At 31.9% G+C, this 25,350-nt stretch overlaps 1 protein-coding gene and 1 long non-coding RNA gene across 2 annotated transcripts in view; both read right to left on the bottom strand.

The window, feature by feature from the left end:
* LOC102805591 (ATP-binding cassette sub-family A member 2-like) overlaps positions 1 to 25,350 on the bottom strand; it is a 47,459-nt gene that overhangs the window by 12,175 nt on the left and 9,934 nt on the right. The window contains exons 9-36 of the mRNA XM_085504617.1: positions 25,068 to 25,119; positions 24,826 to 24,923; positions 24,676 to 24,727; positions 24,336 to 24,433; positions 23,829 to 23,943; positions 23,427 to 23,617; positions 22,803 to 22,953; positions 21,522 to 21,723; positions 20,805 to 20,963; positions 19,358 to 19,437; positions 19,037 to 19,146; positions 18,683 to 18,814; positions 17,490 to 17,558; positions 16,705 to 16,901; positions 12,826 to 12,996; positions 11,927 to 12,031; positions 10,827 to 11,351; positions 9,460 to 9,604; positions 9,257 to 9,353; positions 8,950 to 9,125; positions 8,323 to 8,497; positions 7,048 to 7,163; positions 6,203 to 6,353; positions 4,836 to 4,965; positions 3,751 to 3,883; positions 2,405 to 2,522; positions 1,950 to 2,018; positions 1,337 to 1,443 (exon numbers count right to left, since the gene is read on the bottom strand). Of these exons, the coding sequence (XP_085360743.1) occupies positions 1,337 to 1,443; positions 1,950 to 2,018; positions 2,405 to 2,522; positions 3,751 to 3,883; positions 4,836 to 4,965; positions 6,203 to 6,353; positions 7,048 to 7,163; positions 8,323 to 8,497; positions 8,950 to 9,125; positions 9,257 to 9,353; positions 9,460 to 9,604; positions 10,827 to 11,351; positions 11,927 to 12,031; positions 12,826 to 12,996; positions 16,705 to 16,901; positions 17,490 to 17,558; positions 18,683 to 18,814; positions 19,037 to 19,146; positions 19,358 to 19,437; positions 20,805 to 20,963; positions 21,522 to 21,723; positions 22,803 to 22,953; positions 23,427 to 23,617; positions 23,829 to 23,943; positions 24,336 to 24,433; positions 24,676 to 24,727; positions 24,826 to 24,923; positions 25,068 to 25,119 (3,924 nt within the window). The remainder of the gene's footprint in view (positions 1 to 1,336; positions 1,444 to 1,949; positions 2,019 to 2,404; positions 2,523 to 3,750; positions 3,884 to 4,835; positions 4,966 to 6,202; positions 6,354 to 7,047; positions 7,164 to 8,322; positions 8,498 to 8,949; positions 9,126 to 9,256; positions 9,354 to 9,459; positions 9,605 to 10,826; positions 11,352 to 11,926; positions 12,032 to 12,825; positions 12,997 to 16,704; positions 16,902 to 17,489; positions 17,559 to 18,682; positions 18,815 to 19,036; positions 19,147 to 19,357; positions 19,438 to 20,804; positions 20,964 to 21,521; positions 21,724 to 22,802; positions 22,954 to 23,426; positions 23,618 to 23,828; positions 23,944 to 24,335; positions 24,434 to 24,675; positions 24,728 to 24,825; positions 24,924 to 25,067; positions 25,120 to 25,350) is intronic.
* On the bottom strand, positions 11,520 to 11,913 carry LOC146737930 (uncharacterized). Its single transcript, XR_014930792.1, has 2 exons — positions 11,753 to 11,913; positions 11,520 to 11,568 (listed from the first exon to the last, which is right to left on the bottom strand). It is a non-coding gene; the product is annotated as an uncharacterized LOC146737930 (long non-coding RNA).

The raw sequence follows: 25,350 nt of genomic DNA, 5'->3' as shown, positions 1-25,350 counted from the left end.
GGCCAGCCATTTTGAGTCTGATCTGACAAACAAAGTAACATGCATTAAGGTCCCATAAAGTTCAAGGTACAAAACAAGTTTGAATGTCTATACATGACCAAGATCCAGATCCGGAATTGCAATAATGCTTAATTTTGATGAATTTTCAATATTGAAATAACCATCTTGAACTGTCCAATGATTACATGTGCATATGTGTGTATTGAAAAGATGTACATCTAAATTCTGGAAATGTTTGGTCAGGAAATGTCTGAGATATAGCTCTAGAACCAAAAATTGTTAAAACAAAATGGCCACCAGGCAGCCATTTTGATTCATATCTGAAAAACAGAAAAACTTTCATCCAGGTCCCATGATGTTTGTATCAAGTTTGAGCAAAATCCGTCCATATACTATTAAGATTTGATTCCAGAAATGCTTGATTTGACACAAGGTGTGTCTGGTGGCATGATTTGGCCCCACACTCAGTGACGTTAACTTTGTCATTTGTTCAACAAACTTGACTTGCTACTTTTAGTCAAGAGTTAGGGATTTTAGAAAAACTTTGTTTATTCAATTAACTTGATATGTTACATTGTATTCAAGATTTTTCAATAACTTTTTCGCTTATTCAAGCATTTTGTTCACTTTACCCAAATAGTTAGGGTTTTTGAATAAACCGGCCACAACTGGGGTATCCAAAGTGCGGTAGCCCAGTTGTGGTCCTTTTTTCAGCCAAATACAGGTGTATTTCATTGTGTAAATGGGTTCCAGACACAAATAACGTATTGCGGAAGCAATAGGCTTTGTGTCTGGAATGCAAGCGATAGTGCGCCATCAACGGTGCTGATGTGCGTAATGTGATGTCACTCCTTGTGCGAGGTGTGACGTCACTCCATTTTCAAGGCGTCACAACAGAAATGTAAGTGGTCTTTCTTAGTGTGGTAAATTGTGGAAATAATATTCATTTCCCCCTCCCTCCCACCCATGATTTGGCCCCACACTCAGTGACGTTAACTTTGTCATTTGTTCAACAAACTTGACTTGCTACTTTTAGTCAAGAGTTAGGGATTTTAGAAAAACTTTGTTTATTCAATTAACTTGATATGTTACATTGTATTCAAGATTTTTCAATAACTTTTTCGCTTATTCAAGCATTTTGTTCACTTTACCCAAATAGTTAGGGTTTTTGAATAAACCGGCCACAACTGGGTATCCAAAGTGCGGTAGCCCAGTTGTGGTCCTTTTTTCAGCCAAATACAGGTGTATTTCATTGTGTAAATGGGTTCCTGACACAAAAGTCTTTATTTTCGAACTGCATCCGAACAGGTACTAAACAAAATGGTGGATTGTTTACCTGTATCCATGAAGATAAGCATCACCCGATGTGATTGGTAGATCACCAGTCAAAAGTCCAAACGTAGTTGTTTTACCAGCACCATTCATACCAAGTAATCCAAAACACTGGATGAAATGGAAACAATATGTGTTGTCAACAGAATACAATAGGATTGTATTGCGGATATTTATGACAAGGAGTTTTTCTAGTAAATCATTACAGTGTCATAGTCATATATGATAGAAATTTAGTGAGAACATAAGAAATGAAAGTGGATTACTAAAAGTCTTTCAACAAAATGATGTAACTACAATTACAGAATACATACATATAATGAAAAGTTGTATTGTGTTAATCATTGTACCTACAAACTAGGAAATTCATATCAGTGACAAATACAAAAATGTCGAGTTTGTCACTACCATCATGTTTTGTCACAGTCCCTCTATGGTTTTGCAAACAAAAACAGCAACATTTTCATTTTGCCGATAGTTTCTATACCGGTATATGAATATTGATTATTTATTTATTATTATACATCTCTGAAGACGGGTTTATGTATATTGATGATGACTGAGAAGAAGGAAATTTTACACAGAAAACTGATTTCAATTCAATAATTGCCACAAACCTGTCCTTGGGGAACTCCAAAAGACAATCTATCAACAGCAACCAAGTTTGACGATCCCTTTTTATAAACCTACAATAATCAGAGAAGTAATCAATGTACATTGTTATATTCAGTAAAAAGTTATGCATAAAATATTTAACATGTGTTTATAGACAGATTATTATCAGTGATAATATGCACAAATAATCATGTTGAGGGCGTACTTTTAGTCTAATCTCAGAGAGAGGCTTCAAGGTGAAGAACATTCACATTTCCCAGCATGCTTTAGGCATTAATTCAAATTTCTCGCATCACTTAGGTGTAAATAAAACTATTTGGCCAGCAAAAAATAAGTGGCTATATTAATGTAGTAACTGTCCATCAAACTGATACACTGGGTAATCCTGGAACGTCACCACGAAGTAATAAACATGCTTAAACTAGTAAAGTACATTTCCCATGTAATGTGGTAATACCTTAGTTAGGTTCTCTAGTTTAAGGACATCATCCGAGTCTCCTCTCAAAATTCTACTTTCTTCTCTTTCTACATCTTCCTCCAAATTTCCAGTTGCTATTTCGTAAACATAGCTTTTCCTAGAACAATCAAATTGCATCTTTATACTGTGAATATTCACAGTGAAAGTGGGTGATATTAATGCAGTACTGTCATTAAAAGGCATGATCACCAGGTTATTATTTTAATAATGTACAAGGATAGGTGTATATTCTATATGCAATACTGTACATCAGCAGGTTTTTTACAGCTATAATAGTGCACTATAACAGATGGTAATTTTCATAGAAAATAGTGTGCATAAACAAGTGATTATTTATATAGCAAAATTCACAGGTTGTTAATTTTTATAGATAATACTGCACATATCCATATGGCCCTAATATAGCACATTTACAGGTGGTTATTTTTACAGCTAATATGTGGTTATGTCTTAGCCAATAAATCAACAGGTGGTTAATTTTATTGTAAATGACATAATTCCTGTTTGTAATTTAGATGCAAGATATATGCCTTAATGTGTGATGTATTCGTAAAGTTTAAACTTGATTGGTCTATCGTGCATATGCCAGATAGTGGTTGTATGTGTAAAGTTTAAATTTAATTGGTACATCAGTGGATGTATGTGTGTAAACTTTGAACTTGATTGGCCTAGGCATATCAGATGTATGAATCCTTTGAAACAAAATGGCAACCAGTCTGCTACTAGTATTTTGAGCATGATTCAAAAAATAAAATGACGTGCATGAAGGTTCCACTGTGTCCAATGTATGTACCAGGCATAGGTCAAGCTTTCCCTAAACACATAGATAGTTTTGAGGGCAGAGAAGAATAAAGTCTCTTGTGAATAAATTCTAGTCAATTACTGTTACGTAACCGTGATGATGAATAAACTACCCATTGTTATCTATAAGCAAACTATCTGTATTGGGGGAGTCGTCACCTGCACATGCGTCGGATGGCCATAGCTTGTCTTTGTTTACAAACAAGCATCTACCCATAAGCCTTTGCGTTTTTTGCGTGTGTTGTTATCGTCGCTTGGGACTCAATTCCCGTGCGTGCGCAGGTGACCACCCTCCTGCTTTAAAACAGACAGCCAGTTTAATAGCACCCTGAATATGAATAGCCACATCTCCATAATTATGCCTACGACACTTTGCCAAGAGCTTTAATGTGAATACCATTGCTAAATGTGTGATCATACATGATACTGAGACTAATAGTGTTGACAACATAAATAAACCATACTGCTGATTCACTAGAGTTTTAGAAAACAACAGTAACTACCACCAGTAGTGTTGAACTAACCTCTTTCTACTGATCAATCCATACTCATAACATAAGGTTAAAACAAAAAACAAAAATCCTTCTATTGCCATGGCGACCAGAATAGGTAATATTCCATTCCATGAAAATGGATAACGAATCTTGTCATACTGAGCTGCAGACGAAACAAAATCAAATAGTGTCAATTTCATCAAATCATTCTATCAAATAGTGTCAATTTCATCAAATCATTCTATCAAATAGTGTCAATTTCATCAAATCATTCTATAAAATAGTGTCAATTTCATCAAATCATTCTATCAAATAGTGTCAATTTCATCAAATCATTCTATCAAATAGTGTCAATTTCATCAAATCATTCTATAAAATAGTGTCAATTTCATCAAATCATTCTATCAAATAGTGTCAATTTCATCAAATCATTCTATCAAATAGTGTCAATTTCATCAAATCATTCTATCAAATAGTGTCAATTTCATCAAATCATTCTATAAAATAGTGTCAATTTCATCAAATCATTCTATAAAATAGTGTCAATTTCATCAAATCATTCTATAAAATAAATATCTGTAGCTTTTCACATATTAATAGACACAGCTAAATTTGTCAGATCCAAGTCAGTCAGATCTAAAAGATATCAGCTTAATGGAGTTCATAAAATTAATTCTGATACATTTTTAATAACATTTTTTTAATTACATCCATACATAATTACATCAATATTCTTGTTTTTCATTAGGCCAGACTTTTTTTATTCCTTGTTTCTCAAGTTTTTATAAGGTATTTCGGTATTTTGATCATGATACGCCCACGAAAATGCAACTTGGATTTGTTATGCGGCGGGCGGAAAAATAATGAAGATAAAAATAATTTTTTTTTAGTAATTTTGTGCAATTACAATTTGGCGGGCGCTAGAAATTACGCTGAAATAAAATTTTATTTTTATTTCAATTTCGGCTCCTGTTCATTCGGCGGGTTCACGAAACAAGGGGTAATAAAAGTTTAACCTTACAGGTTACAAAAACTGACATTTTCAATAACAGCATCTCAACTATTGTTATGATTCAGTTTGTCATGAGCCTAACAAATTCATCAAAATAACTCACCTGTGTTTTCATAAAATCGGTTGAAATAATCATTGTAAGCAATGTCCATGAGTCCACGCCCAAGACCAAAACAAGGAAATATCAACAAAACATTCTTAATAATCAACTCTCCTGAGCTACTGTCGGATAACTAAGAAAAAATGTTGGAATGTTGAATATATTATTAAACAAATTATGCATATAGGGTTAAGCTAGTTACTATTCAAATACAAAGAAAATTATGCAAATTAACTGATTATGGGGAATTAATTATGCAAATAAACTGGGCTTTGTTAAAATACAAGAAACACATTATGCAAATGAGCTGGTTATTCAAATACAAGAAATAATTTACCATACTCGTCCGACTTCGCGTCCAGGATTCTCAACTCTAAAAATTTAGGGAGTTGGCACTTAGTCGAGCACTCTACTTGAAACATTGGTCAAAAGACAATTATTGGGGGGAATAGTACGGTATGTCTTTTTTGGGGAGAATAAAGTTGCGAAATGATTTGCCTTGTCAATAATTTCCACAACACTTTTACAATGACGAAAAAATACGTACAATACATCACAAAAAATACGTACATACAATATTATTTACATACCATTAGAATTTATGGTGTAAAATTGTTATGATCTGTGGGAAAGTGGTTGAAGTAAAAAAGATTCATCATTAACTTTGTTTTCAGTTGTATGCGAAGCAATTTCCACAATAATGTTTTTTTTTTGCATGATTTACCCTTCACCAGCGCCCTCTGACAAGTTAAGTCTGTTATTAGAATGTTGTGTTTTACCACAGACACTCTACTAGGAATTTCCAAATAATAATGATGAAATTCTCGACAGCATAATGCAGAAGTAAATTATCAATGTTTATACAATTTCTTTTTCAAAGCTGGTGATTTGCAATTTGTTGAATAAGTATTTTAACACCTATTACATCTGTGAACAGGTCACATTGAATTGTCATTTACTTGTTCACACCCCATTCATGATAGTCACAATGTATTATAATATATACTGTTTTAATCGAAAAAGTAAAATGATGTTTAAAGACCGGTTTCATGACTTGACGGTTTAATTTGGGACAAAAGAGATGGCTGCTTAGTTGATTGTAACCCCAAAAACACAAATTTCCCCAAATTGGGGGTGGGCGCTTAGTCATGAATGCAGTATAAAACTGATTATCATTCATATACTAGGGATACATCACACAAATGATTTAATTTCTATTCTAACGTTGTTACAGTAACATCAAATTGTTTGTATATATGATAATATTTACTGCAATAAATTTTTAATAATTCAATAAATATACTGTCACATACTGATCAACATAATAATTTATAATGAAATGCGCTGTTCACAATAGACATTAATCTTACCTCACTGTAAGTATTTAATTTCTGTACAACTAAGAATGAATAAGTTGTAGTGGTACCAATAAACAGATTGACCACCAGAATAACTGCATAAGCTCTACTCGGCGTGCTGAATAAATATGATAACAGATATATCACAGCAATCGAAGACCAGCTGAAAATAAAACCAAATAATTCAACATGACAAAATAATTGTATTACATTTTAATCTTATTTTTTAAATTTTGTCTTAATATCAATGTTTTCAATGATTATCACATCATAAATATTCGCAACAAATACAAATAAGTTTCCTTATAAGGTATGAACATACGAATAATTACTTGTTATATTTATTATATACCCTTTTTTTATAGTACAAATGTAAAAAAAAGTTTTGATTTTGGATTTGTTGAAAAAAGTAGCCGATATGCTGTGACATTGTCTAATTGGTGGCAAGAATTGCCAAGCCAGTTTATAAAATAGTGAACCAAAATTTTCGTAAATATTACTGACTGCGAAAGAAGAACATCGCAAAGTGTCTTGTAAAATAAAATAAAATAAAATAAATAAAGCAGATGCAAGTGAATTTATGTTGTCACAGATAAAAAGGATAGTATAGCAAAGTTACCACAACATGGTGTATGGTATGAAGCCTTAATGATAACAAAACATGTATATTCATGCAATATGCAAATTAATTTCCATATTTCGTTAGCAAACATGAATAATTAATGACTCATTAATGAAGTATCAAAGATTAAAATCATAGGACAAAAAGTTACACATTCAACAAGAAAAGCATGAATATTCATTATATATGCAAATTAAATTCTATATATGGTATGTGTAGATGAATAATTACTTACCCGTAAAATAAAAATAAAACAAACATTGCTGGTAAATTTGTAGGAGATGAATACGTTGGTACAGCAAATGAAATCAAAATAATAATGCTACAACCACAAGGCACTAAGTAGGATATCTGAAAATAGAATTATTAAATATCAGAGTTGAATATTAAATTCATGTTGCTGAAGAATGTCAATGTTCTCAGTGAAAATAATTTTATAGGTAGAGAAGTTAAAATTATAGCAACAGATCAACAGGTTGTTTTTGATTATTTTAGCCATGTACTTACCATATTCCAGACATGATTACAAATCCAATAACATGCCAGACTCATTCCATTGATAAATTGTACTTACCATATCCCAGACATAATTTGAAATCCAATAACATGCCGGACTCATTCCACTGATAAATTGTACTTACCATATCCCAGACATAATTTGAAAACTAATAACATGCCAGACTCATTCCACTGATAAATTGTACTTACCGTATCCCAGACGTAATTTGAAATCCAATAACATGCGAGACTCATTCCATTGATAAATTGTACTTACCATATCCCAGACATAATTTGAAATCCAATAATATGCCAGACTAATTCCATTGATAAATTGAACTTACCATATCCCAGACATAATTTGAAATCCAATAACACGCCAGACTCATTCCACTGATAAATTGTACTTACCGTATCCCAGACGTAATTTGAAATCCAATAACATGCGAGACTCATTCCACTGATAAATTGTACTTACCATATCCCAGACATAATTTGAAATCCAATAATATGCCAGACTCATTCTATTGATAAATTGAACTTACCATATCCCAGACATAATTTGAAATCCAATAACATGCCAGACTCATTCCATTGATAAATTGTACTTACCATATCCCAGACATAATTTGAAATCTAATAACATGCCAGACTCATTCCATTGATAAATTGTTCTTACCGTATCCCAGACGTAATTTGAAATCCAATAACATGCGAGAGTCATTCCACTGATAAATTGTACTTACCATATCCCAGACATAATTTGAAATCCAATAATATGCCAGACTCATTCCATTGATAAATTGAACTTACCATATCCCAGACATAATTTGAAATCCAATAACATGCTGACTAATTCCATTGATAAATTGTACTTACCATATCCCAGACATAATTTGAAATCCAATAACATGCTGACTAATTCCATTGATAAATTGTACTTACCATATCCCAGACATAATTTGAAATCCAATAACATGCCACACTCATTCCACTCATAAATTGTACTTACCATATCCCAGACATAATTTGAAATCCAATAACATGCCGGACTCATTCCACTAATAAATTGTAAATGTTTGGATTTACTGGACCTCTCGGCAACTAAAAAGACGACCACGCTTGCAGGGATGAAGGACATTCCAATTAGTATCAAAGTGGCGACCCTTTCATGAGGGGACCTATCCCTGTAGAACAATGCAATCAAATATGATTCAATATTATTTGTCAGTCCTAACAGCCAATCAGATTCGTAGATATTGCAGTCAATATATTTGAGTATTGACTTCTCAATGGCCAAAGACGTAATATTTGGCTTCTGCACTTGATTAACTGAAAACAATAAAATTTAACCATCCATAAAATGCCATATGTAAAGGTTCTAAAGTGTTATAGTCTCGTTGGAATGTCTCCCTTATTCTGTAATTATATGCGTTGCGTTTATGTCACATTCGAACATTTCCCTTTGTTTACTGCGGATCCAGATGTGCTATCAGCGCATGATGGAAATACATGTAGCGTTCCCTCATGCAATGCAAATGTCCACAGTGTGATACGTTATATATTTTAAAATAATTTTACAAAACAGTCAAAATTATGGGGTAAGTATGTTTATTAAAATCATGCTAATTTTACTTACATAAACATTATTTTTCTTCTGAGTTCAGTTTTGTTTAATGGATGATTAATTACGGTGATGCCATACTGCGATGGGTTGCCATGGATATCAGGATTCAGATTGGCGCGTAGTTTGGCATTGTTTAAAACGTTGAGGTACACTGCAATGCCATGAATCTTTTTTAAATCAACATGTGCCTGTAGAAATAAACACATTATATAAGCCCATTGCTTGCTAGATATGCACAAGAACATGTCAAACAATAGAAAATTTAATAATATGGATTTTGAATAAAAACTGATTTTGACAGAAAATACAATATACTTACATTCGCTATATTTCTCACAGCTAAACCTTTAACTACAGATGTATTCAGATTACAGGGCACATCAGATCTAATATTACCATAAGATAAGGCACCATATCTACAAATAAAATATAGTTTTTGAATAAATATTTTACAATTATGGTAAAAAAGTTGAAGATGCAAGAACTATTAGAATCATGGAAAAATTATTTCAATGTACTCACCTGCCTGTTTTATATTTTAGGAAAGTTTCTAAATAATAAGATGATAAATTTCTACCAGTTATGTTTTGTACATTCTCCCTGGTAATTACTTGAAATGAACGAGGAGTGGGACAGTCAGGATCAGATGACACACACTGGTGAGAGTCTGTTAATAAAAAAAAGCCAAAAGACATTAACATAACAGCAACGATAGTCTGAAAAAAATCCAAAATAAAGATGAAATAAAATGTTATCCTGAAGTATGAAAATAGAGTATAGCTTACCTGTAGCCATGCAAGTATATATGGAAAAATAATTTATGACCCATGTATGTGAATTCCACATATAAAAAATCCAATGTTTTTGTTGTGTTGATTTATAATAATGTCACATTTAACAGGCGATAAAGAAGTGGTATGTTCAGACAGTGGTATGGATGTTTGTGAGCACAACTTTTATATACATAAGAAAAATTGACTACTGTGGAATACTTTATTTTCACTGGAATTAATTTTCGCTGAAAAGGCTTTTTGGGCATTTTGTATGGAATTTATTTTCACTGATTTTTGATGAGTTTAATGTAAAATACATGTATAGGAAAAAAAGTATATTCGCTGGATTTTATTTTCATGGAATCATCCCTTCAGCGAAAATAGCGAAAATAAATTCCAAGCGAAAATAAAGAATTCTACAGTATCTGAATTAACATTCAAAACAGTGTGTGCAATGAAACAGCATACCACTGTAACACAAATTTTAGCTAGAATTAATTGTCTGTGCTTTTGTATGGAGTTTATTTGAATTGATTTTTGATGAGTTTAATTTAAAATATAGAAAAAAAGATATATTCACTGGATTTAATTTTCACTGAAGCATCTCTATTTTTTTTTTTTTTTCAAAATAGTAATTTTATATTATAAAAATATTTTTTTTAGTTCTTAATCTATTACAATATATATACATGAGGTACTTAACAGGAATAGTTATGAGACATGATAGTCTGGGAGTGTGCTAAACGATTCAAATGTATGTTTTTATAACAAGTGATTTTAATAATTTGTTCATATAAATAATTTAGGCACATTGTACAATGTATTTGATGTTGATACTGAAATAAAAGATGTTAGATTTTTGCTTTGAAATATCTGACATGCAAGTTAGATACATGTTGTATATCAATTATATGCAAATTAATTTAATTTAATTTGTGGAAATAACTATTTATACAGTGCATAATTTTAGTAGTTTATATAAAAATTAAATTATTAAAAGTAAATAATAATTGTCTCAAAGTATATATAATGTTATTGACTTATTTTTATTCTATTTTAAAGATATGTGTGAAATAAATAAAAAAAATAGCAACAGTTATGGACGAAGAAACCTACCAGTGTTCGCTTGTAAGAATGTCTTTTGTTTCCAATACGGGTATGGTACGGTAAATGATAATGGTAATGTCTGACGACATACATCATTAAAATATTCACTGGATAAATCCAAACTGGTGTTTTGCGTCAATAGATCATCTACAGTGTCATTAAGCGGTGACAACAGTAAACACGTTCCTCCAAGCCCGGCTGGATAAAACATTGTATCCAAGAGTGCACCTGGATCAGCATCCGGAGTATCGGATGAGTTATATTGTAGCTCATTGGTGACGGGAATGTATAACTCATCCGGTTTGAACATGGCTGATGATAAAACCAATGGAGGGAATTCGTGATATAACGGTGAGTTCATTGTGACTGTCATTGCCATAACGAGGAAAAAACATGGCATGAATATCTGTGATACAAACGTTTTGGTATCTCTTCTACTGTGATGAAAGCGCTTGCATATTACAGCAATAACGTGACTGGCCACCAATGATAAGCCATTTATTTTTTCAATGTTCTCTATACCAGTAAATATTTCTGTTGAATAACAATAAATGGGTTATTTCAAATTAAGTCACTCTGTAAACAGATAATGAAGTGAGAAAAGCTACGGTCCAAATGTGATAACCTTTTCACCACCAGTTCATCACAAATTCACAAAATTATAGAATATGCAACTTACCATCAATTCTTTGATCTTCGATATTTTCTCTATGTAATGGTGTATCCTCAATCACAAGGTCATCATCATTGTCTACAAGTGAATGGAATTTACTGTTTTATAAATTTAGTAAGATTGGCAGTCAACAATCTGGTTTAGTAATCGACTCAAACCAGTATAGATTCCAATTACTATTTATCTGATGCAGTTGCCATGACTACAAATGTGCTGTACAACCAATCAAACTGAACACTGAAGACCACATCATTTAGCTTACCATCTATTTCATCATTGTTAACTTTTAGAAAGACTTCCTCCATTGTAGTTTCAGACACGCCATACGAGACGATTCCTAACACATGCTTGTGATTAGTCAGTGCATCAAACAGACGTATAAAAGCTGCTTTCTCAGTGCTTAACTTTGGTATAGTGTACAACAATTCGTTTTTACTTTCAGAATGGTATCTTGCTGATGGCAGGTACTTTTGTATGAAAAATGTCACGTCTGTTGGTGACACAACTGACGTACTACTGGTAGTTGACACAATGGTAAAATCTGAAAAAAAAAAAATACTAATAACACAACCTGTATTTATCACATGAAGTTGCAGTCAATATTCATCTTACAAACAGTTACAACGACACATTACAACGTTTGTGCTGTTAGCATGGAAATCATTCAAGAACAATGACAGTAATGATAACAACAAAACATAACAGTGTGGGCATGTATACACACATGTAATGTAAAACACTGTGAAATAACTACATGCAATTTTAGCGAATTTGACTCAATACATAACAGAATCTTAATTTAGCTAATAAATCGCATATTTTAAATTAGTGACTTCTTGAATTAATAGTGACATCACAGAATAGCTAAATTAGCTAAAATAACATGCTAGGTAAAAAGATATGTAATTCTGATGTGTGTTGCCTCACTGTAGATAACAGTGTATAAAACACCTCAATAAAAGCTGAATAGGTGTACGATCCATTATGAGTGAGATGCCACTATATATATAAATATAAACAATATAAATATTGTAATGGCAATAGTTGTAAAAGACAATTTATCTAGCGCCATCACATGATCAGTTATTTGAAATCTTTTGTTTTTACTTAAGGGATGGTATGCCAAAAAATATATGAAATTTGAAAACAAAAGCACATTTTTGGTGAGGTCATCTTCTCTAACAACTACAATCATCTGTATATACATGTTTTTTTATCAGTAGTACACTCACTCACAAGGTGTGGATTAAAAAGAAATGCTTCTTTTTCAGTACTCAAACCTGACTGGAATAGTCCCAAATAAATTAACATTGCAAATGAAAGTATATATCTCACCAGAGTCAGTGTGTTTTCTGTTTATGGTTAATTTATATCCATCTCCAAGCATAGTTTTAAGATAATATTGAGAACCACAACATTTCAATTGACCATTAGATAGTATTGCTATTCTGTCACCAAGAAGACTGGCTTCATCCATATGATGGGTTGATAGCAATATAGTACGACCTACAAGAGAGAAAACATATTTCATGTAGCATAACATGGTTTACCATAATAATTAATATTAAAGAAAAATTGTTTCATTGTCACTATAATATTATAATATCCACCATTTTGTTTATTCTAATTCATAGCAAGTTCTGTTATTGGACCATCGATGGATTTCAGTGTCATGTGATATTTGCGTCACATTACTTCATCAAATCCACCATTTTGTTTATTCTAATTCATAGCAAGTTCTGTTATTAGACCATCGATGGATTTCAGTGTCATGTGATATTTGTATCACAGTACTTCATCAAATCCATCATTTTGTTTATCCTAATTCATAGCAAGTTCTGTTATTAGACCATCGATGGATTTCAGTGTCATGTGATATTTGCGTCACATTACTTCATCAAATCCACCATTTTGTTTATTCTAATTCATAGCAAGTTCTGTTATTAGACCATCGATGGATTTCAGTGTCATGTGATATTTGTATCACAGTACTTCATCAAATCCATCATTTTGTTTATCCTAATTCATAGCAAGTTCTGTTATTAGACCATCGATGGATTTCAGTGTCATGTGATATTTGTATCACAGTACTTCATCAAATCCACAATTTTGTTTATTCTAATTCATAGCAAGTTGTTATTAGACCATCGATGGATTTCAGTGTCATGTGATATTTGTATCACAGTACTTCATCAAATCCATCATTTTGTTTATCCTAATTCATAGCAAGTTCTGTTATTAGACCATCGATGGATTTCAGTGTCATGTGATATTTGCGTCACATTACTTCATCAAATCCATCATTTTGTTTATTCTAATTCATAGCAAGTTCTGTTATTAGACCATCGATGGATTTCAGTGTCATGTGATATTTGTATCACAGTACTTCATCAAATCCATCATTTTGTTTATCCTAATTCATAGCAAGTTCTGTTATTAGACCATCGATGGATTTCAGTGTCATGTGATATTTGTATCACAGTACTTCATCAAATCCACAATTTTGTTTATTCTAATTCATAGCAAGTTCTGTTATTAGACTATCGATGGATTTCAGTGTCATGTGATATTTGTATCACAGTACTTCATCAAATCCACAATTTTGTTTATTCTAATTCATAGCAAGTTGTTATTAGACCATCGATGGATTTCAGTGTCATGTGATATTTGTATCACAGTACTTCATCAAATCCATCATTTTGTTTATCCTAATTCATAGCAAGTTCTGTTATTAGACCATCGATGGATTTCAGTGTCATGTGATATTTGCGTCACATTACTTCATCAAATCCATCATTTTGTTTATTCTAATTCATAGCAAGTTCTGTTATTAGACCATCGATGGATTTCAGTGTCATGTGATATTTGTATCACAGTACTTCATCAAATCCATCATTTTGTTTATCCTAATTCATAGCAAGTTCTGTTATTAGACCATCGATGGATTTCAGTGTCATGTGATATTTGTATCACAGTACTTCATCAAATCCACAATTTTGTTTATTCTAATTCATAGCAAGTTCTGTTATTAGACCATCGATGGATTTCAGTGTCATGTGATATTTGTATCACAGTACTTCATCAAATCCACAATTTTGTTTATTCTAATTCATAGCAAGTTCTGTTATTAGACCATCGATGGATTTCAGTGTCATGTGATATTTGTATCACAGTACTTCATCAAATCCATCATTTTGTTTATCCTAATTCATAGCAAGTTCTGTTATTAGACCATCGATGGATTTCAGTGTCATGTGATATTTGTATCACAGTACTTCATCAAATCCATCATTTTGTTTATCCTAATTCATAGCAAGTTCTGTTATTAGACCATCGATGGATTTCAGTGTCATGTGATATTTGCGTCACATTACTTCATCAAATCCATCATTTTGTTTATTCTAATTCATAGCAAGTTCTGTTATTAGACCATCGATGGATTTCAGTGTCATGTGATATTTGTATCACAGTACTTCATCAAATCCATCATTTTGTTTATCCTAATTCATAGCAAGTTCTGTTATTAGACCATCGATGGATTTCAGTGTCATGTGATATTTGTATCACAGTACTTCATCAAATCCACAATTTTGTTTATTCTAATTCATAGCAAGTTCTGTTATTAGACCATCGATGGATTTCAGTGTCATGTGATATTTGTATCACAGTACTTCATCAAATCCACAATTTTGTTTATTCTAATTCATAGCAAGTTGTTATTAGACCATCGATGGATTTCAGTGTCATGTGATATTTGTATCACAGTACTTCATCAAATCCATCATTTTGTTTATCCTAATTCATAGCAAGTTCTGTTATTAGACCATCGATGGATTTCAGTGTCATGTGATATTTGCGTCACATTACTTCATCAAATCCATCATTTTGTTTATTCTAATTCATAGCAAGTTCTGTTATTAGACCATCGATGGATTTCAGTGTCATGTGATATTTGTATCACAGTACTTCATCAAATCCATCATTTTGTTTATCCTAATTCATAGCAAGTTCTGTTATTAGACCATCGATGGATTTCAGTGTCATGTGATATTTGTATCACAGTACTTCATCAAATCCACAATTTTGTTTATTCTAATTCATAGCAAGTTCTGTTATTAGACCATCGATGGATTTCAGTGTCATGTGATATTTGTATCACAGTACTTCATCAAATCCACAATTTTGTTTATTCTAATTCATAGCAAGTTCTGTTATTAGACCATCGATGGATTTCAGTGTCATGTGATATTTGTATCACAGTACTTCATCAAATCCATCATTTTGTTTATCCTAATTCATAGCAAGTTCTGTTATTAGACCATCGATGGATTTCAGTGTCATGTGATATTTGTATCACAGTACTTCATCAAATCCACAATTTTGTTTATTCTAATTCATAGCAAGTTCTGTTATTAGACCATCGATGGATTTCAGTGTCATGTGATATTTGTATCACAGTACTTCATCAAATCCACAATTTTGTTTATTCTAATTCATAGCAAGTTCTGTTATTAGACCATCGATGGATTTCAGTGTCATGTGATATTTGTATCACAGTACTTCATCAAATCCATCATTTTGTTTATCCTAATTCATAGCAAGTTCTGTTATTAGACTATCGATGGATTTCAGTGTCATGTGATATTTGTATCACAGTACTTCATCAAATCCACAATTTTGTTTATTGAGATTCATAGCAAGTTCTGTTATTGGATGATTTGTGGGTTTCAGTGTCACATGATACTTGTGTCTAGTGCTTATATCAACCATCTTTTTTGTGAATCTGAACTGTTGAGTTCGTATTTATTCTTGTGGTAATCTTATTATTATACATCATTTTTCCTGCTTGTAATAGTAATTTAAATGAGAAAGATGCAACGAAAAACGTTCCCTTTTGAGCGAACTGTATGGTAGCCAAAGAAAAGTGTTTGAATCAATAGTCTTGAACAATCAATGTTGGTGACGTACTTGACTCGATCCATATAAGAAAAAATTTGAACATTGGAATGAGGGCAGATACGTTTCAGAATGACTACAACAGCTTCTTACAGAATGTTAATTAAATTCTATTCTATTTTCGTGCTTGATGTATAATAAAGTTTTTTATAATGACAAACATAATTGGAATGGTGGTTTATTTTGCAAAAATATATGTCTGCATTCATAAACCCCAAATAACAAAAGTTAAGGTCACAAATAAACCGATAAAAATACCTTCTTTATACTTTAATAATAGTTCCCAGATAGCTCTTCTAGCATATGGATCAACCCCCGCCGTGGGTTCATCTAAAATCACTGTTTTCGATCCACCTGTGAAAGTAATTGCCATTGATAGTTTGCGTTTCATTCCTCCAGAGAGCGTCTTTGTAACAGAATGTCTTTTATCCAAAAGTCCAGTATCAGTGAGTAACCTGAATAACAAAACAAACATTATAATGTATTAAAATTCATTTGTTTTCATGAAATATCTAAATTTTTCGATAAACACATTTAAAAACAAAACCCCAGCTTTGTGCCCATTGCTGTACTGTGCAAAGATTTATAAGATGAATCGTCTTACAATTTGTGGTCTAAAGGATGAACAAGAATTGAATGGAAGAAATCAAATTTGAAAGATAGCAGAAGTTATATTGCATTTTCCATATCAAGCACGTGTTGTACTGTGGCAACAATTGGGGCAATATATCTTACATTTTTGTACGTCATCGGTTTGAGCAGGAATTAAATAGAATTCTTGATATTAAATTAAAATGAAATGAAAACATTCACCAGCAAGAATCGAACAACATAGAGAAAAGGTGTGTATATTGGCTAATGGCCTGAATGTTTGTTAGACGAAAAGATTAAAATATGCCAATTTGATGCTAAACTTTATAAAGTATGTGGTTGTAACATACACTATAGACAGATGAAACAAACATTTCCCATTAAAATTTCATGATTGCAAGTTTTCCCACTAAAACAGTGTGCCCCGTATAGTTGGTATTGATGATACATACCTTTCAATGTCATTCACACCAGAACCTTTCAACTGAGCATAAAACCATAGGTGTTCCTGCACAGTTAATCTATATAAAAATAAAATATATTTCATCTCAATACATATTTTGTTCTGTTATCACCAAGATGCCCTACACTAGCTCTAACAGAACTGATTTTTATAGGAATCAAAGTGGAATCCCACAAAACCAAGTTGAGTTAACTTGTAGACTGATGAAATTATAAAATTGTTTGCGACTGTACTGGCGATTTTAGACATGAAAAAAAAATTGAGTGGTGCCTGATTTCTTTTGTATTTACATTTTTTGTTTATAAAATGTGAATTTTATTTTACCAAATTTCGTAACTATAGTAAGTTTTTTTCAAGTACATTGTATCAATATATAACTTTCAAGTGTTGAGTCACATGCCTAGTGAATTAGCACAACTAGTTGTGTCGCAGCAAATCTTCGTGCGTCAGTGGCATAATCACATCGCCAGTTGACGCCATTTTTTCCCCGTTCATTTTGGTTATTTGTGGAGTTTTTCAGCGACGATATGTTAAAACAGTTGCTTGTAACACAATAATATCAGTTCATTAGCTGTATTGCTGTTCGTGTAAAAAAAATACAAACTTATAATAAAAAAGATAAAACTGGCGTATTGCAGAGCATCTATTCACTTCATTGAAAATCATAATTGTTTCACCAAAACTGTGAAGAACAAATGTTTTGAATATGTAACATCCATCTTTGATAATTTTGAGCCAACATAATTTCTCAAAGCTAATTAATATTTTTATTTATAAATATTTATACTTTATTATTATGGAAAAAAATATGCGAGTTAAATTTATTTCGTGAAAAACTAGGTTGTAAAAGTCACCTTTGTGAAGTAGCATGAATATGTCAATCTCTTTTAAATGTATTTACCAAATATTTTTTGTTTCATCTTTCTGCAAATATAGTAATTCAATTGTCATTCTTTGTCATGTCATTTAATGAAACAAGCTGGTGAATCATTCCAATATGTTGAAAACAGCATGATCATCAAGAAAAAATAATACCGTATTTGTTCTATTAGAAGCGCATGTGCTTTGTAGAGATTATGGAGAGATTAGTCTATGTTGAACATATTTCCATCATACAATAAATGCAATTGGTAATTACTTCTATTGAAGATGTACTTCTAATAGAGAAAATACAATACTTACTTATCAAAGAGAGCATTATACTGTGGACATATTCCGATGTCTTTTCTTATTGCGACCATATCTGTTCTGATATCATGGCCATTTATAAAAGCTGTACCAGACGTGGGTTCAATAAAACCAGTCAATATGGACCTAGAAGTTAATGTAATATAATAATAGTTAGGTGTGTATACAAATATATAAAATAATATTATATTACAGATATATTCTGCCAAAACATTTCTGTCACATTTTTGTTCATTCAGTAATATTTGTTGTTTTCTGACATAAGTTTTGAATGGGCCTGTAATAATTTCTTGTTGTAATGAATAAATATGTGGTTAAATGTTACAAGTAAAATGGTAATATCCTTACATGGTGGTAGTTTTTCCGGCTCCATTATGTCCCAACAACACAGTTATTTGGTTCTTGTAGAGATTTAAACTCAATTTATTAACTGCTGGAGCATCTCCTTTTCGATAGATCTGTAATAAAAAAATGGAGGTAATTAATTTGAATTATATTTAATAGTGAAAAAATAAACAATATATTCTGTAGTTGTCCTGGTGTAGTAGATATTGAGAAGAATCAAATAGTTTCCCTGTAAATGTACCCATTATTAAAACGGAAAAATAAATGCTAAAACACTAAATTAAAAATTATATTAAATAATTTATCTTAAGTTTTCTCTTTTACCTTTTCTAAGTTTTTTATTTTAACACCAACATCCATATTGGAAGTACATTCCTCTTCATATTTGCATCTACTGGATCTCTCTGTAGAAATGAAATAAAATTTAATCGATGATGAAGATTTATAAGATAAAGAGTAAGTAACAAGTGTGATATGACATCACATGACTTGTGAGTTTACTACATAACTGCAAGTTATAAATAGCTACTATAGAATAAGAGTTTTTTATGATGTGATAACTATACATTATCACACAATAACATGAGGTTCTTAAGAGGATACCAAAAAGTATGCACAAAGATGGTACAGCAGGATTATCGACTGATATCATATGCTAAACAGTCGAGTATGATTTATTGAAATATAAAAACAATATATTGGCAGCAATAGAAGTGCATATAAATGAATAATTTCATTTGTTGTATTACTGAATTATTAAAATATTACTATGCTGACCATTGAAACATCTTATATAATATATAAGTCTACAATAATAAAGTAAAGTAATAGTATGCATGCTCGCTATTTAAAACACTGTTGTCTAAATATTGACGGCCATATCAGTGATATGTCAACAAATTTGAGTCCTACTAATTAACATGCGGACATGTGTGAGACTGTCCGGACACGCGCAGGGTGAACGGGGGGAGGGGGGATACCTAGCGGGGCAGCAACAGCAATCCTTGTATTGTATAATGCTTGTTTATGCTCAAAATTTGAAACAGAATTGTGAATTCCAGCAGATATCCACACTTTTCCGGCGAATCTAGTCCACCATTCATGACAATGTTGTTTCGTAATGTTGGTTAGAGTTCAACAATAGAACAATACCATTCAATCCATAGGGGTGACAATGCTATGTATTTCAAATGGCATTGAAATATGAATGTGCCCCGTGCGTGTCCGGACAGTCCCACGCGTGTCTGGACGTTAATAGACCATTTCCCGTTCACTGCGAGAATCACGTGTTATGCGTGAAATCGAACGTAAAAACAGGACAAACAAAGGTCATAGCATAGCAATATTCCTCTGTCGAAGATCGGCCGGTCAATGTAAGCTACGAAATAAAGAATTTCTAGTTCAAAATCAAATCGTTCGATTTTTGCGGCAGACGTTCGACGCGCGTCTTTCATGCATCTCGCGAGATCTCGCAATTGTACGGAAAATCACCTATTAGTAGGAACAGTTTACTTTTCATTTAGAGCTGCAGCACTTAATTATGAAAGGTCTATTGCTTTTGGCAAAATGTAATATCCAACATAATTATTTAAACATCATCAAAATACCAATATTATAAAAAGTTATCAATATTGTAGTTTTAGGGGTTTCTGGCTTCGTCAATATTGGGTCTCAACCAAATAAAAAGTCAACTAGGTAAAAGTGCACAGGTTTGGTTCGAACACATGAGTATATATCTGATCTGATTTTCTGAAAATTTGAATGTTCTTACCCATGTTGCTTAAAACATTTTGCTGGTCCTCTTCCATCAGTGAAGTATATCCTGTATTTCTAGTGTTGATGCACCAGCCATTCTTACATTCATTTCCATGGTTACACCAATATGATTTGGTTATAGGAAAATACCACGGCAAAGCAATACCATAATCCCCTACAAAAACGCAATTTGATAATAATTAGTGGATTTTTAATAAAATAAGTTGGTGAAACATATTTTCAAAATTCACTGTCAGCCAAATACATCACATGTAGATTGTGGTAGCATTTTCTAAGAAACATAACCTGATGTAAACAATGAGAAAAAGAATATTTCCAAAAAATTAAGGTTACTCAGAAACAATGCAAGTTCAGTATTAGTATCTAGGGTTTGGGCACTCTCCCTTGCAGAGTCTTCTTGACCTAGGGAACCACAGAAAGCTGCAACTAGTGGGACGTTCCATGGCGACTACCTAGCTTAGTGATAAAAGACCCATAGTCTCGGCGACGGAGAATGGGGTTTGGGCTCTATACAAAATAGTATGATAATTAATGCATTATTGGAGTAACTACTATTTAATATCACAAACAAATAAATTCAAATTAGGATTTATATTAATAATGATGAATGAACATATTTCCGCCCATGTCATCAAGAAAAATTACACATAGTTTGTTGACATTATTAAAACTACGAAAAAAACGACATTAAATTTTCGATACATTCACGTACCTGGATAGACTAATTCAATGTACCATATCAACAATAGAAAGATAACACAAGATAATAACATTGTTAATGTGACTTGTGTAACGCTCAGATCATGATCTGTCAATGGTATATTCATATTACTCCACTGGAGACCGACCATCTGATCATCTAATGTACCAATGTACGATAAACCACATCCTATCGCTGAAGATGGGAATAAACACTATGAAAAGAAATTAACAGCAAATTATTATAGCATAAATAGAAGACATTACAGAAACAATAGACATTTCAGTGACATCAACTTAAGGAAAGTGCGCTTGCACAGTGACCGGATGGCAAATACCGATTGTTCACACTAAAAAATATAACAATTGCATGGTTAACTTCTGTTGTTATTAAATGTACATGCATGTGCCTCTGTTAACTCTGTTGATGTTGATCAGTGAACGATATTTGTTAGAGAGAGTTCACATGTCACAGTGCGATGATCTATATTTACTGCAATACTACTCTGAACTGCAGAATTTTCTTTTTAATTTTCAAATCATATAGAAACAAGTCATTGTTAATGACACAGTCCCCTTCCAAAATTTTGTGATCTGACATATCAATTTGATGCTGATGAAGTCATTGAGATTAGATTGAAACCATTAATAGGAGATGGATTTGTAAAAAATTATGATTTAGTGCTTTTACACGAGAATTGGACATTGGGCAGTCATATTGAATCAAATTACAAAAATAATATTCATGTTGATGTATCTATTAATTGGTATACTGTCTTGTACAAAATTTAAACAGAAATGTTCATTGCATTCATGGGAAAGTAGGTATGGGTATCATGAAAAACAAAATGGCCACCAGTCAGCCATATTAGTTTGAATCACAGAAAAAATATGACACGCAACTATAACCCAATATGCATGATCATCATACTAACTTTGATCCAAATTGGCTTAGTTATCTTTGAGAAATAGGTACGGACATGTAAAAATGACGATTTAGTGTTTTTACATAAAAATTGGGCATCAGCCAGCCATATTGAATTGAATTACAAAAACAATGTTGGTGCAGATGTATCTCTTGGCATACTACCTATGTACGAAATTTAAACAGAAATGTTCATTGCATTCAAGAGAATGTAGCATGGGTACCATGAAAAACAAAATGGCCACCAGTCGGCCATAATTGTTCCAATCACGAAAACAATATGACGTGCACCTATAACCCAATATGTATGATCACCATACTAACTTCAATCCAATAATAATATAATAATGTAATTAATTCATAACTTACTGCTAAGAACTTTTCTCTCACACCGATTACGTCATAGTTCTGGCTTTCAACGTTATTTACAGCCATCATTGGCATCATGCCAAGAAAGTAAATTATACCACAGAACGCCGCTGCCAGCTTAGATTTAGAAAAAAATGTTGTCAGGAAAAACCTATGAAAAAAAAAATATCTGTTATTAAAAAAATTACCTGTAGATAAAACTATATAAATAGAAGGTGACATTCATTTAATTTTGATGCCATTATTTCTACTGTTTGATGATTGAATTCACAAACAGTACCGGTATACTGTAAAATACTTTATTTTAGCTGGAATTAATTTTTACTGAAAATATAATATGGGGGATTTATTTAGAATTAATTTTCATTGATTTTTGACAAGTTGAATGTAAAATATAGGTAAAAAGGTATATTCACTGGACTTTATTTTCACTGAATCATTCCTTCAATGAAAATAGCGAAAATTTATTCTGAGCAAAAATAAAGTATTTTACAGTAGGTGTAAATAGTATTGTTATCGATTTACATAAATTTGAATATGCACTGATACGTGACTGCAATTATGTAATAATAACCTGAACAAAATGATAATATTGGTTTAAGTTTAAGAATGTTTCTTACTAACCCAAATAAAACACTGGATACAGCAAACACCATTAAAAATACCAATAAAGCTATTGGATTACTGTATCTAAATAAATTCCCTAATTTCACGACAAGAACCAATGAGGACATCAAAATTATCATTTGCATAAAACATACAATAAATGCAGCCAACCAGTGAACACCACGACTAAGTCCCATCACCTTCATCATCTAAAAAAAAAAGTATCATTAACAATTAACATTGAGGGCGCACTTCATAATTATCAGTTTAGCAATAATAAGCGAAGCAAGTTGAAAATTTTAGATAAAGACATTTCATAACTAACTGATATAGTTTTAAAAAGAGAAGCTATGAATAAATGAATATATAAATTGTTAAATGAAAACATAAACAATTATGATATGGGGAATGAATCATTACCTCTAGTAGCCTAAGTTCTTTCTCTTGAACAATGGATTGTGATATCATAGCTATGGGATATACCATAAATAGCACTAGTAGCAAAGACACAGAAGAATGAGTTGTCCTGACAAACCTGTAATAAAAACAATATATTGTGATATCATAGCTATGAGATATACCATAAATAGCACTAGTAGCAAAGACATAGAAGAATGAGTTGTCCTGACAAACCTGTAATAAAAACAATATATTGTGATATCATAGCTATGAGATATACCATAAATAGCACTAATAGCAAAGACATAGAAGAATGAGTTGTCCTGACAAACCTGTAATAAAAACAATATATTGTGATATCATAGCTATGAGATATACCATAAATAGCACGAGTAGCAAAGACATAGAAGAATGAGTTGTCCTGACAAACCTGTAATAAAAACAATATATTGTGATATCATAGCTATGAGATATACCATAAATAGCACTAGTAGCAAAGACATAGAAGAATGAGTTGTCCTGACAAACCTGTAATAAAAACAATAGATTGTGATATCATAGCTATGTGATATACCATAAATAGCACTAGTAGCAAAGACATAGAAGAATGAGTTGTCCTGACAAACCTGTAATAAAAACAATAGATTGTGATATCATAGCTATGTGATATACCATAAATAGCACTAGTAGCAAAGACATAGAAGAATGAGTTGTCCTGACAAACCTGTAATAAAAACAATATATTGTGATATCATAGCTATGAGATATACCATAAATAGCACTAATAGCAAAGACATAGAAGAATGAGTTGTCCTGACAAACCTGTAATAAAAACAATATATTGTGATATCATAGCTATGAGATATACCATAAATAGCACGAGTAGCAAAGACATAGAAGAATGAGTTGTCCTGACAAACCTGTAATAAAAACAATATATTGTGATATCATAGCTATGAGATATACCATAAATAGCACTAGTAGCAAAGACATAGAAGAATGAGTTGTCCTGACAAACCTGTAATAAAAACAATAGATTGTGATATCATAGCTATGTGATATACCATAAATAGCACTAGTAGCAAAGACATAGAAGAATGAGTTGTCCTGACAAACCTGTAATAAAAACAATAGATTGTGATATCATAGCTATGTGATATACCATAAATAGCACTAGTAGCAAAGACATAGAAGAATGAGTTGTCCTGACAAACCTGTAATAAAAACAATATATTGTGATATCATAGCTATGAGATATACCATAAATAGCACTAGTAGCAAAGACATAGAAGAATGAGTTGTCCTGACAAACCTGTAATAAAAACAATATATTGTGATATCATAGCTATGAGATATACCATAAATAGCACTAGTAGCAAAGACATAGAAGAATGAGTTGTCCTGACAAACCTGTAATAAAAACAATAGATTGTGATATCATAGCTATGGGATATACCATATTAAATAACACTAGTGATTTTTAATTAGCAGTTTGACAAGGACAAATAACATAAAAGAAAACGAAATAACGTACAACATTAAG

This window comes from Saccoglossus kowalevskii, chromosome 10, assembly GCF_978046115.1.
Source record: "Saccoglossus kowalevskii chromosome 10, keSacKowa6.1, whole genome shotgun sequence".
Taxonomy (NCBI): Eukaryota; Metazoa; Hemichordata; class Enteropneusta; family Harrimaniidae; genus Saccoglossus; species Saccoglossus kowalevskii.
Note: the sequence above shows the minus strand (reverse complement) of the source record. Positions and strands in the feature narration are given on the sequence as shown.